Raw genomic sequence first — 18,898 nt, forward strand, 5'->3', positions numbered from 1 at the left:
TCCCTGGCAACAGATTTCATCCTTATGACCTTTGTTGTGTCCCGGGATCATGTGATCCCCTTTTGCGACCTTCTGACAAGCAAAACCAGTGGGGAAGCCAGATTCACTTAACCGTGTCGCAAACATCAACTGCAGTGATTCGCTTAACAACTGTGGCAAGAAAGCTCGACAATCGCTTAAAACTCGCTTAACAAATGTCTCACTTAACAACAGAAATTTGGGGCTCAACTGCGATCACAAGTCGAAGACTTGTTTAGAACTGTTGCAGTGGTGGGTTCCAGATGGTACGGCCCACTGCGGGCATACTGGTGGCAGCTGGGAGCAGCGGCCACCGTCCCGGAATGGTGTTTTAGTGGGCCCGCCCGCCGACCTGCGTTCCTTACCTCTCTTTGAGGGAAACGGGCCAATGGTGCACTTGCGCACAGCGGATGGCGCCTGCGCAACATCGTAGAGCAGCTGGGAGGTCGCAGGGCGGTGGTGTGCACATGCATGTGCAGCATGCGTGTCCGAGGTGGATGTCCGGCCCCCGTCGCAGCGTACTGGTTGCGATGGGATCCGGAACCCACCACTGAACCTCATGGTCATGTCACCAAAATATGGGTGCTTGGTAACTGGCATGTATTTATGATGATTGTGTTGTTGTGGGGTCATGTGATCACCATTTGCGACCTTCCCAGCTGGCTTCTAACAAATAGAATCAAGGCGATGGGAGTCAGATTCACTTAACGACTGCAAAAAGGTCATAAAATGGAGCACAACCCACTTCACTGTCTTGCGTAGCAACAGAAAGTTTAGGTTCAATTGTGGTCATAAGTCAAGGGCTGCAATGCTTCCTTCTCTTCTTTGGAGGAGGAGTAGACTAGTGATAGAGCAGAGGTACCCCACCGAGTAGTTCCTTCCGGTTGAAGTAAGCGTGAATCACTCACTAGTCTAATATGAAGAAATTACCTAAGAAATTACGTATTTTGAGCCCAAGTGGCGCAGTGGTTAGAATGTAGAATTGCAGGCTGACTATGCCCATTGGCAGGAGTTCGATCCTGACCGGCTCAAGGTTGACTCAGCCTTCTATCCTTCCGAGGTCAGTAAAACGAGGACCCATATTGTTGGGGACAATATGTAAATAATGCTTCCGCATTGTAAACCACCCAGAGAGTGCTGTAAAGCGCTGTGGTCATCTAGTCCAGCCCCCTGCTCAAGCAAGAGACCCTGTACCATTTCTGACAAATGGCTGTTTTGTCTCTTCTTGAAAACTTCTGAAGGCAAGTTTGGAAAACTTTGAAAAATAGGTTGACCCTCTCCTCTCTGTAACATCCTCTCAAATATTGGAAGACTGCTATCATGTCTCCCCTGGTCCTTCTCCTCTCTAGACTAGCCATGCCCAGTGTCTGTACCCATTCTTCATATGATTTAGCCTCTCCTCCCCTCATCATCTTTGTTGTTCTTCTCTGTACTCGTTTTGGCTTTATTCAAAACTAGCTGATAAACCGGTGTTGCCCGAGTATTTATTTATAGGGGGGAAATGGCCGGACCAAACGTAATTTCTAATGTTGGCTTTTCCCCCTTACCAGAGGGTACCCCTGTGTAGCACTGTGAAGCTGTTATCATGGCAACTCCACTGTGCTGTACAGTAGAAGCTACTTTACGGCAGCACAGTAGAAGCCATTTAAAGGCACAACAGGCTGTATCTTAACAGAACACACAAACCAAGGGGTGTTAGGGGTGTCTTACCCCCACAGTATTTGTTTCCAGAGAGTAAGTATCTGTGTACGAAGTTTGGTTCAAATTGCTCTAGGCGTTCCAGAGTTATGCTAGAACACACACACACAATATGTGAGATTGAACAATGTAGCTCAGTCAACAAACGACGGTTCAATGTAAAGAATAAGTAAGCCAGTCTCATCCCCTCCTTTATCACCATCTCCAAGATTGTCCTTTGCCATCATTTGATTTCTATCCAGAAAGTGTCCCCAAATTCAATTTATCACAGGTAGCAGCATTGGGAGGAATTGTGAATTCTGAAACCTGACTTTGCCTATCTTCCGAATCTTAGCCTTGATTAAAAAAAAAGAGAGAAAAATGTCTAGCTTTCAAAAGTGCTGAAAACAAGTTAATCTCAGATATGTTTAGAGGTGAAACTTCAGAAGCCAATGAAGGTAAGTCAACAAGAGTCTGGCGGTTGCAAAGAAAGGTAGCGAAATGATCTGACTGCCGTTCCCTTTTAACCTATCTGGCTGCTGGTCTGGTCTGGTCTTTTAAATAAACAGGGCCAGACAGGACAGGCACACTTGCATCATGTCGAGCGGTAAAGGTTACAGAAAGCTAGGCTTGGAGATAACAGAATTGGAAAGGGACCTTGGAGGTCTTCTAGTCCAACTCTCTGTCCAAGCAGGAGACCCTATACCAGTGATGACTAACTGGGCTCCTGTGCCAAAAGTGGGGAATACAGAGAGGTTGTGTGCTGGCATGCCACACCCATAATGCTATGTGCTTCCCCGTGCGCATGCGTGCGTGACCAGCCCCCCCCATTTGGCACAGTTTCTTTGCCCTCCCCAGGCTCCAGAGCCTTTCTAGGAGCCTGGGGAGGGTGAAAACAGCCCTCCGTAGCCCCTCTAGAGACTTCAGGGAATGGTGACTTCAGGTTTGTCCGTAGGGCCGATTTTCGACCTCCGGAACCTTGCGGATGCTTCCCTGAAGGCTCCGGAGGGCGAAAAACGTCTCTATAGCCAACCCGGAAGTGACTTCAAGGAAGCCTCCGGAGGGCGAAAAACAGCCTCAAAAGAAGGCTGAAGTCAGCTGGCCAGTGCGCACATGTGCGCTGGAGTTGCCTAAATGCTAAATGCTATGCTAGTTCTAGGCTACTTTCTTCCTCGATTAGCTTCCATGCATTGCTTGTTATCCTGCCTTCAGGTGTTTTGGAGAATACCGTATTATTCGGACTATAAGACGCACCATGAGTTTGAAGAGGTAAAAAAATTTTTAAAAGGTTTTTGCACTCTGCAGGCCTCCCAAACCCTCTGCACGTCTCGTTTTTTGCAAAAAAAAAGGGGGGGGGGCATGCAGAGGTTTTGGGGGGCTTTTAGAGTGCTCCTGCGGGGGGGGGCATTTTTTTTGGTTCTTTTTTGCCCTCCCCTGCCCTCAGGAGCACTTTGCAATCCTCCCAAATCCTCTTCATGTCCATTTTTGCAAAGGGGAAAGAGTTTCGGTAGGCCAAAAATGCTGTATTCAGTATATAAGACGCACCCAGATTTTCATCCTCTTTTTTTGAGGGGAAAAAGGTACGTCTTATACTTTGAAAAATACGGTAGGTTGACCCTTTCTTCTTTGGGGCAGCCCCTCAAATTTTGGAACATTCCTATCATGTCAACCCTAGCTGCCTTTTCATTAAACTGGACATACCCAGTTCCTGCAACCGTTCTTCATATGTTTTAGTCTCCAGTCCCCTAATCCTCTTTGTTGCTCTTCTCTGCACTCTTTCTAGAGTCTCCACATCTTTTCTGCATCGTGGCGACCAAAACTGAATGCAGTATTCCAAGTGTGGCCTTCCCAAGGCATCATAAATCAGTCAAAATGGTTTTCTGCTTCATTAGAGTTCCGTTGGATACTTTCTCAGTGAGGTGAGGGGTTTTTAAGTCAGGTTGGTCTACCCGTCACTTGAGGAAGAGGTCCGTACAGGAGTTCTCCTGCAGCAGGATTGTCTGGGATGCTACACATCCTCTTCACGACATGTTTTCCTTGTTACCTTCTGGGAGGGGAGTTCGTGGTACCCGAAGCAGAACATCCGGATTCAGTCACAGTTTTCTTCCATCTAGCATCAAGCTTGTGAATTCTGAAGTTTCTTCTTTCCGCTATGTCTACAAAATGAACAGTGATGTGTGTGTGTAGCTAGATGGCTAGAAATAGATGGTTGGATGGATGGATGGATGGATGGATGGATGGATGGATGGATGGATGGATGGATGGATGGATAGATGATAGATAGATAGATAGATAGATAGATAGATAGATAGATAGATAGATAGATCAGGTGTGTGTGTGTGTGTAGCTAGATGGCTAGAGATGGATGGATGGATGGATGGATGGATCAGGTGTGTGTGTAGCTAGATGGCTAGAGAAGGATGGATGGATACATCAGGTGTGTGTGTTTGTGTGTGTAGCATGTCTATGTGTGTTATATATATGTTTGAGTAGATACACACTTTCTGTTGAGAGCTAGCTAAAGAATTTCATTTTTAATGTGGGCCTGTGTGCTCATAGTAAAAAAAAATGACAATAAAGTTATTTTAGCTTCGACTGTAATCGAGTCTGCCGTTTTGGTTGTAAGATGTGACGGTTGAAAAGAAGGTCACCACATGACCATGCCCAATTATAACACCTTTTATGTAGCAGTGGTTGAACAAACACTGTCGTTGCTAAGTGAACACATTGTTCACTATGGAACGTGTTTTGACGGAAACTGGAAGTAAACACCAATTTTCATCAAAAAACCATTGGAAATTGTGGTCATGTGACGGGGGGATGCTACATAAAGTTGTAAGTCCCGGGTGATTACTGAACACTCAACATGTAGTCACTTGACCACAGAAAGGGCCCAGATGTTGAAACTTCAAATTTGGGACGTAAGTAGCTTTTTCTGAAGTTTCTATCCTAATTTCAAATGTTTGCTAAGGATTGTAAGTTGAGGTTTGTCCTCTGAAAGAGCAATGCAGCTTGGAGAATTGGCAGCTTTCTTCTCTACTTTCTCTACTTTCCAGAAGGTACAAGAAGGAAGCATGTAGTCGGGGGCTTCATCCCCTCCTTGCCTCCTCTCCCAGTAATCTAGAGTTTGGGCAGAGAAAGGATTTTGCCCCTGCAGCTACCTGCAATTACGTATTTCACTGTTCCTGTCTTCATCCCTGTTTCTGCTTGCCCGTTTTCCTGCTGCGGATTACAGCAACAGCGTGCAGGGAAGGACGGCCGATTTGAGTGGCTGAGCACTTCAAAAGTGGTAGGGGAAGGTGTTTCATTGCTCAGAAGGAGGGGCATTTAGGGTTTAAGCATAGCAAGCCTGACATTAGACAAGGTTCGCACACCTCTCTAATCCAGGGGTGCAAACTCAAGGCCCAGGGGCCAGATCTGGCCCACAGGATGCTTAGATCTGGCCCACGGGATGCTTAGATCTGGCCCACGGGATGCTTAGATCTGGCTCACGGGGTGCTTAGATCTGGCCCATGGGGTGCTTAGAACTGGCCCACGGGGTGCTTAGATCTGGTCCACGGGATGCTTAGATCTGGCCCACGGGGTGCTTAGATCTGGTCCACGGGTGCTTAGATCTGGCCCGGCGGGCCGCCCTGAAAACCCCAAAGGACTGGCCCCCGGTGTCCCTGTCAGTGAAAACAGAGCTCGGGAGGGCCACATGTGGCCCTCTGGCAGAGGACTGCAGGAGGCCGTCACAGCAGAAAACGGAGCTTGGGAGCCCGTTTTCGCTGGCAGAGCGCTCCGGCCACTACAGGCGCCCCCTAAACAAGTGACGTCAAGCTGGCCATGCCCACCCCAACCACGCCCACCCCTCCTCCCAAGGTCAAAAACAACCCTGATGTGGCCCTTAATGAAATCAAGTTTGATACCTCTGTGTCTAATCCCTAGTTTTCTCAATAAATGAGAACTGCTTGGTTTCCCACAACACACGAACGCACAAACCCTGGTTTTCAGAATAAAGAATGCTCCCAGTGACTTTTAATGCAAATTATCTGTAGGCACTGACTCCAGAATCATATGACAAGTAGCAAAATTTTGTTGGGCAACTGGGCTGTACCATTGCAAGGAGAGGCAGAAAGTGTAGGAACGTAGAAATCTATATTTTCTTTTCCTTTTATTACTGTATATCATCATCCTGGGTATTGGTTATAGAAAAATTGACAGACCTTAGGTATCTTTTATTTGATATTGCTCTCCAAAGCAAAGACACTGGTCTGTACTCAAGGTTGATTGGTAAAATCAAACAAGACACTATTATTCTTTAGAGAGGATTAGGAAGCCTGGTTTTAAATCACTGTTCCCATCCTGAGGTTCTTGAGATAGATAGTCCTTACCTGTTGTGACCCAGCAGCGGCTGGCTGAGCTGTTGGTGGACTTTGACAGCTCAGACCATAATGAGACTGCTCTGGAGGAGGAGGAAGACTCTGGAGGGTGTTTGGAGTCAGAGCAGGAACTAGAGAGGCCTGTTGGCCACCAGGTGGCATCTGAGTCAGGGAGCAGTGAGGAGGAACAGAGGGAGGTTGTCCCTGATGTGTGTGTAGTAGAGCTGAGAAGAGAAAGGAACAGCTGTGGAGACGACGTCATAGAAGTAAGTAAGGACAGCTGGCTAAGGATGTGGCCCCTCCCAAAGAGTTTTTAGGTGGAGCGACGGGAGGGGAATCTTTGCAGGAAACAGCAGTCCATTTTACTAGCCGTTGAGAAAGCATTCCGTAAATTTAATCTTGGTTTCTTGAAGATAACTTTCTAGGCTCCTAGCCAAGGGGTGGCTTTATCTATGTAATTAGTTGTGGCAGACAGCCAAGCCTGTGTCTGCATATTCATTGGAATCACGGGACAAAACATTACCTATCTGGAAAATGTCAATTTGGAGAAAACTGGATTAAAACCATCCCTGACAATTCTGGCCACAGGGTTTAATCTCATATGTTGCATTCACACCACCTCTGAACCTGATGATGACTTAATTGATTCATTTTCTGAATTGGCACAGTATGCCAAACTATTCACAAATTAAACCCCTTGCACAACAGTTCAAGCCATAAAATCCAAGCTGGATTAAAGCTAATTAGGTTTAGCAATTTGGACTATATTCAGGTGCTAAGGCTTTTTACCTGCGATCTAGTATGGATCCTCCTCCTTGTCTAGAGGCTTTGAACACCAGTTCCTGGAGGTTAATGTGGGAGATTGTCATACGTGCTGTGGGATGATGTTGTCACAAACTCTAGTCTTTTTAATATAAAAACCTGGGGGCTGAATTAGTATTATGTGAGAAGTTATTATCCAGGCACTTAGCAAGGATCCAGGTATTCCAGATTTTTTTTTTAATCAGTCCTGTTGAATCATAGAAACACAGGATGATAACATGGAAAAGGATTTTGAAGATCATCTAGTCCAGGGGTCTCCAACTAACCCCTGGTCTGTGACCGGGTACTGGGCCGCAGCTCATTTGGAACCGGGCCACCGACCGTGCCCGTGCAAAATCATCTCCCATCTCCGCTGAGCCAGAAATATTGGAGACCGCTGATCCAGTCCACTCCGTGCCCTGTGCAGGTTTCGTTATTAGAATATTCCTGTTAATCCCTTTTGGTCGAGGGAGTCCACCATAGAGCCGAGGTGGTGCAGTGGTTAGAGTGCTGTACTACAGGCTTCTTCAGCTGACTGCTCGCTGCACTTTGGCAATTGAAATCCCACCAGGCTCAAGGCTCAGCCTTCCATTCTTCTGAGGTGGGTAAAATGAAGACCCAGATTGTTGGGGGCAATCAATAGGCCAGCGATTGCGAACCGTTTTTGGCTCGCGTGCCATAAGTGGGGGGAAGCACAGGGGGGTCATGTGCGGGCATGCCGCACCCATAATGCAATGCACGACCCCCCCAGTGCGCATGCGCACACTACAGCCGTGACTTTTTTTTGCATGCTTTTTTGCCCTCCCCAGGCTCCAGAGGCTTTACAGGAGCCTGGGGAGGGTGAAAACAGCCTCCCCCGCCCCCCGGAAGCCCTCAGGAGGCTTCAGGGACCTTCAGGAGGCTTCCCTGAAGCTTCCAGAGCAGTCAAGACGACCCTCCGAGCAAACTGGAAGTGACTTCCGGTTTGCTCGGAGGGTCATTTTGAGTGCTCCGAAGGCTTCAGGGACCTTCAGGACGCTTCCCTAAGCCTCCAGAGCAGTCAAAACGAACCTCTGAGCAAACTGGAAGTCTGTTTCTGAACTTTTGGTTTGCCCGTAGGGCTGGTTTTTTGCGCTCCGGAGGCTTCAGAGAAGCTCATGAAGCCTCCGGAGGGCCTCCAGGGGAGCGGGAGAGGCTCTTTTCACCTTCCCCAGGCTCCTATAAAGACTCTGGAGCCTGGGGAGGGCGAAAAAAGGCTTTAAAAAAGGGTGAATTTGCAGCGCCTCGTGTGCCCTGACAAATGGCTCCGTGTGCCACCTGTGGCACGCGTGCCATAGGTTCGCCATCACTGCAATAGGCTGACTCTGTAAATCGGTAAGAGAGGGCTATAAAAACACTATGAAGCGGTATATACCATATTTTTTGGAGTATAAGATGTATTTTTTTTTCAAGAGGGTGAAAAGCTGGATGCGTCTTATACACTGAATACAGCATTTTTAGACTCCCAAAATCCCACCCCCTTTGCAAAAATGGTTGTATATAGCCTTTAGGAGGCTTGTGGAGTCCTCCTGGTGGCTGGGGAGGGCAAAAATGAGGGGAAAATGGGCCGTTTTTTACTCGTTCTTGCCCCCCCCAGCCCCCAGGGGGCACTCTACAAGCCTCCTAAAGGCTATGCATGCCCTTTTTTTGACAAAAAAATAGGCTCATTTTTGCAAAAAAAAATGGGGGGGGGAGTTTTGGGGAGGTTTGCAGAGTGAAAAACGTTTTGTTATAATTTGCCTCTTCAAAATCTTGGTGCGTCTTATATACTCTGAAAAATACGGTAAGTCTAAGAGCTATTGCTATCTTCAGAGACAGTCTGTTCCACGGCTGAATAGCTCTTATAGGTAGTCCTCCATTTACGATAATTCGTTTCATGCCATTGAAAGTTACGGCGGTGCTAAAAAAAAGGTGAGCGGTCTTTGCACTTAATAACTGTCCCAGTGTCCTAACGTGATTGGGAATATATGCTTGGCAACCAGCATGTGTTTACAATGATTGCAGTGTCATAAGTCACATGAAAACCATTTGCAATCTTCTCAGCCAACTCCCCAGAAGCCAACTCAATGGAGTAAACTGGATTTGCTTGGCAACTACAGGATCCGCTTAATGACCATAGCGATTCACTTTAATGATTGTGAAGTTGAGCATCGCTCATTTAATGACTGTGTTACCCAGCAATAGAAGTTCCAATCTGATTTGCGGTCGTAAATTGAGCATTACCTGTGTTAGGATTATTATTATTGTTATTATTATTATGATTTTTTTTTCTGATGTCAAACTGTCTCCTGTTTCATTGTTATGTAAATCTGTTGTATGTGTTTTGTTCTGCCTTCAGGGCAATTCTGAAGAATCCCCCCCTCCCCCAAGTTTTAGATGGTAGATCTTAAAATATTCATAGTCCTCAACTTACAACCATTTGTCTAGTGACCCTTTGAAGTTACAATGGCACCGAAAAAAGTGGCATGATCATTTTTCACACTTACAACTGTTGCAGCATCCCCACAGTCACGTGATCAAAATTAAGGTGCTTGGCAAGTGTCTCATTTATGATGGTTGCATGGTCCCGTGCAGTGGTGGGATTCATTTTTTTTTACTACCGATACTGTGGGTGTGGCTTGGTGGGCGTGGCAGGAGAAAGAATACTGCAAAATCTCCATTCCCTCCCCACTCCAGGGAAAGAATACTGCAAAATCTCCATTCCCTCCCCACTCCAGGGGAAGGATACTGCAAAATCTCCATTCCCTCCCCACTCCAGGGGAAGGATACTGTAAAATCCCCATTCCTTCCCCACTCCAATGGGAAGGATACTGCAAAATCTTCATTCCCTCCCCACTCCAGGGGAAGAATACTGCAAAATCCCTATTCCCTCCCCACTCCAGGGGAAGAATACTGCAAAATCTCCATTCCCATCCCACTCCAGGGGAAGGATACTGTAACTTAACAGCTCATCATCTCAGCTACTCTCCTCTGAACGGGTACACCCTAAATGCCACGTCTAGAACCAAACACATACTTCTAGCTGTGATTTCATCAAATCAGATAGACGGGAACAATTGTCTTCCCTTGATCTTGACTTTGTCCTTCTGTTGATGCAATCTAGGACTGTGTTTGCTTGTTCTGAAAGTGCATCACTCTGGTCTCATGTTCAGCTGTGATTCACTAAGATCCTTTCTGTGTGTGCTGCTGCCTATCGGCCAAGCTATCTTCTTAGTTTTGCATTTTTTCCCTACCCGTGTGTGGGATATTGCATTTGCCTTGTTATAAAATTCAACTTCCTGGTTCCTGCCCATTGTTCCAGCTTGTCAAGATACTCCGAAACGATTGTACTAAGGTGTTTGCTGCTCCTCCTGTCTTTGACTCATCTACAAATATGATTATGGTATTATCTAATTTAGCGTTTCTCAACCTGGACAATTTTAAGATGTCAGGGCTTCAACTCCAGCATGCTGGTTGGGGAATTCTTGGGAGTTGAAGCCCAGACAATGTATATCGTTGCCAACAAGGTTGAGAAACACCGTCCTTAACTTTTCATCCAAATCATTTATAAGCACATGGAATAGCTTGAAAGCCAAAATGGAACCTTGTACTACAAATCCTTTTCCTTCTGAAGAAATTTGAGTATGACTATTTTGAAAGTGTAAATGTGTGTTTTACCAAACAGCGGGGTTTACATAGGCCCAGGCAACCTACAAATTTGATTCCTAAAAGCTTCTCTGAATTATTTAGGGGCAGGATTATAGCACATCTCTGAAACTCTTTAAAGCAGCTATATCCTTTCTGAGAGGGGCGTGGTGGCTCAGTGGCTAAGACGCAGAGCTTGTTGATCAGAAAGGTCAGCAGTTCGGCGGTTTGAATCCCTAGTGCTGTGTAATGGAGTGAGCTCCCTTTACTTGTCCCAACTTCTGCCAGCCTAGCAGTTTGAAAGCATGTAAAAATCCAAGTAGAAAAATAGGAACCACCTTTGGTGGGAAGGTAACAGCGCTCCGTGCACCTTTGGCGTTCAGTCATGCCGGCCACATGACCACGGAGATGTCTTCAGATAGTGCTGGCTTTTTGGCTTTGAAATGGAGATGAGCACCGCCCCCTAGAGTTGGGAACGACTAGCACATATGTGTGAGGGGAACCTTTACCTTTACCTATCCTTTCTGAGGTCTGTGGTGGCTCTCTGTGTTCCCAGGTACGAAGATCACATTTCTACCTTCAAGCTTGGCAATGAAATTTTGACCTTAGAGGAAGCAACTCCACCTATATTTGACCTTCTCTGCCCATCCTTGGGGTTGGCATTATCCTGAGTGTAGCAGTCTACGAATCTGGAAAAAAATCTTAAATTGTGCATCTTGGAAATAGGGCAAGTCATACTCATAACTTGCAAATGTGGAGGAAAAAAACATATATTTTTTTAGATGGGAGGGAGAACATTGAATCATTGCAGTTTTTCTAGAGCAAAAAGTCTGCAGGGATTCTCAGTTATCCAGGTCATAGTTGTCCCAAAGGTGCTTTTTTTCAGGAGGCAACGAGATTTTCTTGTTTTTCTTTTGAAGGCTTTTCGCTTCTCATCCAAGAAGCTTCTTCAGCTCTGACAGGATAGTGGGTAATGGAAGGGTTTCTATTCCTTGCAGACAGCTGGTCATTTGCATCCTTTTAGAGAGTCGTTGAAGCCCTTGGAGGTTTATCTGTTTATCACTCAGGGTCACGCAGACAACCTGTACTTCAAGGTATCAAAATGCCCGTAGTCTAATTCCTGTAGTCTGCAAGTTTTCTCTGGAAATCTAGAGAAATTTGAGAGCAGTGTTTCCCAATCTTCGCAGGTGCAGATGGGTGGACTTCAAGAATTCCCTAGCTAGCTGGGGAATTCTGGGAGCTGAAGTCCACTCATCTTAAAGTGTTGGGATACACTGATCTAGAAGTCTACTAGCATGTGAAGGTAACTTTCGTCCAGATCTGCTCTTGAGTTTCCTTAAAGTGGGTCAGAAAATTCAAGATGGTGGTGGCAGTGGGATGGCTTAAGCCACGCCCCATATACAAAGGGCAAGGGCCTTGCTCACACTGTCATGGTCATCATCTTGACTTTTTTGACCTCTGTCCTCTGCTCATTCTACTGCGTTTGAAAATTGAGGATTGCAGTCTCTCTTGTGATTAAAGCTTAATGTGCAAGATGAATTTTCCTTATGCAGTGGTAAGCAACGAACATGGCTTCCTCCCCATCAGCGTAACAAAGTTTTTGTAGATAAGCGGGTCAGATTTTCTTGAAAGTCTTTAAAATCTTTAGGCTTAAATGAATCTCGTTGGGATTTTTTGGGCTTCAACTTCCCGTTAAATCTGGTTTATCAAACGACTGCATAGACGTTTGATGTGAGATGTTCAGATTCTTTTTTGAGATCAATCAGGATTATGTTGAAAATAAATGGCTGCTTATGATCACTGACGAACACACACACCGACATGAGTTTGGTCCAGAAGTTTCTGTGAGGCGAGGAAAATCCCTCGTTGAATTCTGAGATTAGTGTACTGACCCTGTTTCCTAATGCCTATGAATTGATCCAATACAAGAAATCAGTTCTGGGTTTATTGTTCATTTTGGTAAACCAAATTATATTTTGTTGGCCCAGTGATATTTAAAAATCTGGGAAATGACCTTGCCCAAAATTAACCCAGTAACAGAATTTTGCGAGGAAAAAAACAAAACGTTTTGAGTAAAGGACACATTCATATTTGATCAATATTTACTAGACAGGTTAATAAACGTTAGCGGTCTGTCCAGTCTTGCACAAGCCAATTGATAGAGGAGTCAGAGGAAGGTGAGAACGAGAGCAGAGAACGGATACAACCCTCCGGTCTTCCCTTGTGTCACCCAACCTACAGGGTTCTGGGAGGCGTCATCGGAAGACGCGGTGAAACTGTGGTCACAGTTTCTCCAAATTTCACTCCCACGGGAGTCATGGGTTCTGGCATTATGTAAGTTAGCCCATCTGGATTATCTTGGTTCAATCATTGTTGCTCTATACCTGGGATGGTGAACCTATGGCACGCCCGCCAGAGGTGGCCTCTCTGGGGGCATGCATGCCGTTACCAGCTGCTCTTCTGGTTTCCAGCACGCATGTCAGCTGGTCTTTGTGGGTGCCGGAGTGCTGAAAAACGGCCCAAAAAACAACCAATAAACTATTTTTCAAGCTGTTTTCCAGGCCATTTTTGGCCATAAAACAGCCTGTAAAATGGCCCAAAAATGGCCTGTAGACTTGAAAACAACCCCCCAAATGGTCCCAAAATGGTCTGAAAATAGGCATGTGCACGCTGGCCAGCTGGTGTTCGGGTTTTTGCCGCTCTGACACATGGACACGCATGCACGCATGTTCCGGTTTGGGCACTTGGTGCTGAAAAAGTTCATGATCATTCCTCCAATTCCACCCAGTTGAAAGTTACAAAGAGGCACAAGAGTTTTTTTTAGCAGTATATAGATAGAATCCAACAGAAGAGAATATTTGAAGCCCTTAGTTGAATTCTGGAATCCTTGGTGCTTCCTGTGCTTTGTTGTTTCCTGACCTAACTCTGTAACATCAACAGTGGATGGAATGATGATGATGACGACAATGGAGAGGACATGAATACAGGGAGTTCTCGACTTACAACATAAATAAATAAAGAAATAAATAAAATTTTATTTGTTAGCCGCACCCTCTCCCGAAGGACTCGGGGCGGCGTACAATAAAAACATATAAAGTACAAATATGGACAATACATACACAGAATAGACATATACATGGAGGAGGTAGACAGATGGATGGAAACAATTAAGATCACAGTTTAAAATCCCCTAAATAAAATCACAAAATTAAAAAACCCGTCAGGAGCGATATCATCAAACTATGGTTGAGCCAGGCCAGCTACTTGGAATAGGTGGGTCTTGAGCTTTACACGGAAGGCGCGGAGGTCAGAGGTAATCCTAATATCCGGGGGAAGGTCATTCCACAGGGCTGGGCCCGCTCTGCTCCTAGGCGTCGCCCCCCGGCACTGTCTGGTGGACGGCACCTGGAGAAGTCCCTCTCTGTGTGAGCGAATTGGTCGCAGGGATGTATGGGGCAGAATACGATCCCGCAGGTATCTAGGTCCTGAGCCATGGAGCGCTTTAAAGATCGTTATCAAGACCTTGAAACGCACCCGATAGACCACAGGAAGCCAGTGCAGCTCGCGCATGAAAGGTGTCACATGGGAGTACCTTGTACTCCCCATAATTACCCACGCGGCCGCATTCTGGACCAACTGCAGTCTCCGAGTGCATTTCAAGGGGAGCCCCATGTAGAGAGCGTTATAGTAGTCCAGGCGAGACGTCACCAGTGCATGAGTGACTGTGCGCAAGGCGTCCCGGTCCAGTAGGGGGCGCAATTGGCGCACCAGGCGAACCTGGTGGAACGCCCCCCTTGCCACGGCTGTCACATGGTCATCCATGGACAGCCGGGCATCCAGGAGGACGCCCAAATTGCGCGCCTGCTCCACGGGGGCAAGTTGTACGCCCCTGATGGCCAGGGATGGAATTAGCTTGTTGAACCGGGGGGCCGGAACCCACAGCCACTCCGTCTTGGAGGGGTTGAGCTTGAGTCGGTTGTCATCCATCCAGACCCGTACGGCTTCCACACACCGGGACATCACTTCGACGGCCTCATTGGGGTGGTTCGGGGTGAAAATGTACAGCTGAGTATCATCAGCGTACAGATGATATCCCACCCCGAACCCACGGATGATCTCACCCAGCGGCTTCATGTATGTGTTGAACAGGAGTGGCGAGAGGACCGACCCCTGTGGCACCCCACAAGTAAGGGGGGTTAGGGTCGACCTCTGCTCCCCTGCCAACACACGTTGCGTCCGGCCGGAAAGGTAGGAGCCGAACCACCGCAAAACGGTGCCCCGAACCCCCAACCCCTCCAGCTGGTGCAACAGGATACCATGGTCGATGGTATCAAAAGCCGCCGAGAGGTCTAATAGGACCAGGATAGAGGAACAACCCCTATCTCTGGCCCTCCAGAGATCATCCACCAACGCGACCAAGGCCGTCGCCGTGCTGTGCCCGGGGCGAAAGCCGGACTGGTGCGGGTCTAGATAATCATTTTCCTCCAGATGTCGTGGAAACTGATAAGCCACCACACTCTCTACAACCTTCGCCAAAAAGGGAAGGTTGGAGACAGGACGATAATTGGCCAGCTCCATAGGGTCCAGGGAAGGCTTCTTGAGCAAGGGCCTCACCACTGCCTCTTTCAAGGCGGCCGGAAGAGACCCCTCACTCAACGAAGCGTTCACTAGGCCCAGGAGCCAGTCACATGTAACCTCCCAGGATGCCAGTACAAGCCAGGAGGGGCACGGGTCCAGTAAACATGTGGTAGGTCGCAGTCGTCCACGCATTCTGTCCAAATCCTCGATGGCAACCAAGTCAAACTCCTCCCAGATTGATCTCTCAAGACTCTCCACAGACGTCTCCACTGGGCCACTGAAAGGGACCCAATCCTTCCGGATTTGAGTGATTTTATCCTGCAGATATTTCCCAAATTCCTCTGCCCTACCCTGTAAAGGGGCCTCCCGCGGCCTCTGAAACAGGAGGGAGCGGGACACCCGAAACAGGGCGGCAGGGCGGTTTTCTGCGGATGCAATGAGAGCGGCACAATATTGACGTTTGGCCGCTCTCAGTGCCACAAGGTACGTCCTTAAATGGGCTCGTACCTGTGTTCGGTCAAATTCGGAACGGGAGGATCTCCAACGACTCTCTAGGCATCTCTTGCGGCGCTTCATCACCATTAGCTCCTCGGTAAACCAAGGGGCCAGGGTGGATCGTTGCCGCCGGAGAGGCCGCAAAGGCGCCACCCGGTTCAAGGCCCCGGTAGTCGCATTGTTCCACGCGACCACCAGGTCCTCTACCCGAGGGCGGGTCAGGGCTACAGAACAGTTCATTTAATGACGATTCAAAGTTACAATTTGAGTTTCCTCTTCAGGATCTGGCCTTCTAAAGAGCAGTCAGGGTTGATCTCCTCTCGGACTGACCAGTTGGATCGCCTTGCAGTCCAAGGGACTCGCAGGAGTCTTCTCCAGCACCAGAGTTCAAAGGCCTCCATTCTTTGGCGCTCAGCCTTCCTTGCGGTCCAACTTTCACAGCCATCCATTGCAACTGGGAAAACCAAAGCCTTGGTTATACATATGTTTGTTGGCAGGGTGTTGTCTGCTTTTTAGTATGCTGTCTAGATTTGCCATAACTTTCCTCTCCAGGAGCAAGCGTCTTTTAATTTCTTGGCTGCAGTCCCCATCTGTGGTGACCTTGGAGCCCAGGAAAATAAAATCTGTCACTACCTCCATTTCTTCCCCATCTATTTGCCAGGAATTGAGAGGGCCGGATGCCATAATCTTAGTTTTCTTAATGTTGTGTTTCAAGTCAACTTTTGCACACTCCTCCTTGACCCGCCTCGAGAGGCTCTTTAGTTCCTCTTCACTTTCTGCCATTAGCGTGGTATCATCGGCATATCTGAGGTTGTTGATATTTCTCCCAGCGAATTGTGGATTCTTGAAAATTCTCTTGTGGTGACTTCACAATAGGTAGAACCATGCACATTGCTTATTAAAGGTTTTTTCTCTCTCTCTCCCTCTCTCTTTCAGAAGAAAATGAAAAACATGAAAAACTCTGCCAAGAGCGTGAACAGGAACAGAAGAAGGCCAGCGTGCAAAGGGTTAACCACGTCGCCCAGCTGGAAGAATCCCGCAATGACCTCCAAGCCGGTCCTTTGTCTCCGCCCACTCCAGCTCCTCCCCCTCCTCTTCCCCCCTCCCTGGCAGCTCCCATTTCCGTCATCCCCATCCCGGTGGTCACCAGCCCCCCTCAGCCAGCCCCCCAGAGCACCTTGTCACCCCCACTCATCCAGCGGCACTCGCCTATGTTAAACATGAGTCTCAGCAAGGAGCCCCCACTGATGGCCCCCGTGATCCAGAAGACTTCGGGGCCTCTTCTTCCGGACATCAAGGTCCCCACGCCCCCTTCGGCCAGCCCCAGCCAGCTGCCCCACTACGCCACCTCCGTCTTGGCTATTTCCCCCCATCACATGGCCCAGCCGCCAATCAAACCCCAGCCACCCACCCACCAGCCACTCCTCCCGCATCATGTGCCTCCGCCACTCAATGTCAAAGTGAACCAGTCAGAAGAGGCCAAGCCCAGTGAGCAGAAGAAGAGACCTGGCGGGTGAGTAGAAGGGCCTGTGTGTGTGTGTATGTGTGTGTTTCAGTAGATGTAGTCCTCGACTTAGGACGGCTCATTTAATGACTGTTTGAAGTTACGACTGCCTAGAAAAACATGACTTATGACCTGCACTTGCATTATGACAGCGGTAGCACCTTCGTGGTTACACGACAGCAATTTGCAGCCGGAAAACGACCCCGGATCTATTACCAATTACAATATCCTGCGAGCCCATGATCTCAATTTATATCTTTTGCTAGTTTCAGGCAAAAAAATAAATAAATGCCTGAAGAAGCATTGAAACGAAGAAGATGGATTTGTTTAATGGCAGTGCAATTTGCTTAGTGACTGCGATGATTCACTTAATGACCACGGTAAAAATCCGAAGACCAGCTGGCCAGTGTGTGGATGCCTGTTTTTTGGCTTTTTGGGGGCCGTTTCCAGCAATCCAGCTGGCCGTGCTGGCTGTATGTGCTGTATGTGCATACCGGAAAACAGAAGAACAGCTTCTGGGGATGGCGCATGTGCCCACAGAGAGGGCTGTGCGTGCCACCTCTGGCACACATGCCATAGGTTTGCCATCACGGAGCTATAGGTAGTCTTCATTTAAGCACCTAAGACCCAACAGCACTAAACAAAGTGGCTCCCCATTGGTCCCCAAGGTCATGTGATCATGATTGGGTGTTCGGCTACTGGCATGTATTTACGACTGTTGCACTTTCCCGGGGTCACACAATCACTATTTGCAATCGACGAGCAAAATCAATGGGGAAGCCGGCAGGGAAGGTCCCTTAACCACCATCGCAAAACACGGTCATAAAATCAGCGCGGTCACAGGATGCCCCACTTAATGGCAGCACTAATTATGGATGACTTTTTCAATCCCATTGGTGTTCAGACGGGAGCATCAGATGCAGACATGTAGGGGGTTCAAGCCAACTGCAGTCATACCTCGGCACTCGACTGCTTCAGGATTCGTCAAGTTCAGTCTTTTGACGGGTTCTGAAGCAGAAATCTTATCCCGGCGCTCATCTTTCTCCTGGTAGTCGACATACAAGGAAGAACATGCCGATGTCGACTGGCCAAAATAGTTGGTCATGTGGTAGGTCACATGCTTTTCTCAGTGTCCATTGGGTTTAGTATTCAGCGTATCTTCCGGAATGAATTACCGACAAGGACCGAGGTACAACTGTATTAAGGTAAAGGTTCCCGTTCCACATACGTGCCTGTTGTTCCTGACTCTAGAGGGCGGTGCTCATCTCCATTTCAAAGCCAAAGAGCCAGTGCTGTCGGAAGACGTCTCTGTGGTCATGTGGCTGGCATGACTAAATGCCGAAGGAGCACAGAACGTTTTTACCTTCCCACCAAAGGTGGTCCCTATTTTGCTACTTGCATTTTTTACATGTTTCAAACTGCTACGTTGGCAGAAGCTGGGAGAAGGAACGGGAGCTCCCCCCGTTACACGGCACTAGGGATTCGAACTGCTGAACTGCTGACCTTCCGATCGACAAGCTCAGCGTCTTAGCCACTGAGCCACTTAGACAACTCTATTACTTTCTGCCTATTATACAGGAATCTCCCCGTATTGTTGTATTGTCTATTACACAGAAATCTTCCCACATTGCTAACCTTTGACTGGGAACACATAGATAAGGCTTTATGGAGCTTAATGGGTGTCAGTTCTGGAGCACTTGCAGCTGTGCATGGATTTGAGGCTAATTACACGCTTGAAGCCTTCCGTTCTACCTGACTGGGCGTTTCCCGGGCCCGGTGTCGCCCACATGCGTCGTATCTGCCAGCGACGCTTCCGCAAGCC

General features: G+C 47.8%; 1 protein-coding gene across 1 annotated transcript in view; it reads left to right on the forward strand.

Moving 5' to 3' along the window:
• Positions 1-18,898, forward strand: part of MNT (MAX network transcriptional repressor) — a 93,095-nt gene that overhangs the window by 28,813 nt on the left and 45,384 nt on the right. The window contains exon 2 of the mRNA XM_081944356.1: positions 16,509-17,085. Coding sequence (XP_081800482.1) covers positions 16,509-17,085 — 577 coding nt within the window. The remainder of the gene's footprint in view (positions 1-16,508; positions 17,086-18,898) is intronic.

This window comes from Natrix helvetica (assembly GCF_964273705.1).
Source record: "Natrix helvetica genome assembly, chromosome: 2".
Taxonomy (NCBI): Eukaryota; Metazoa; Chordata; class Lepidosauria; order Squamata; family Natricidae; genus Natrix; species Natrix helvetica.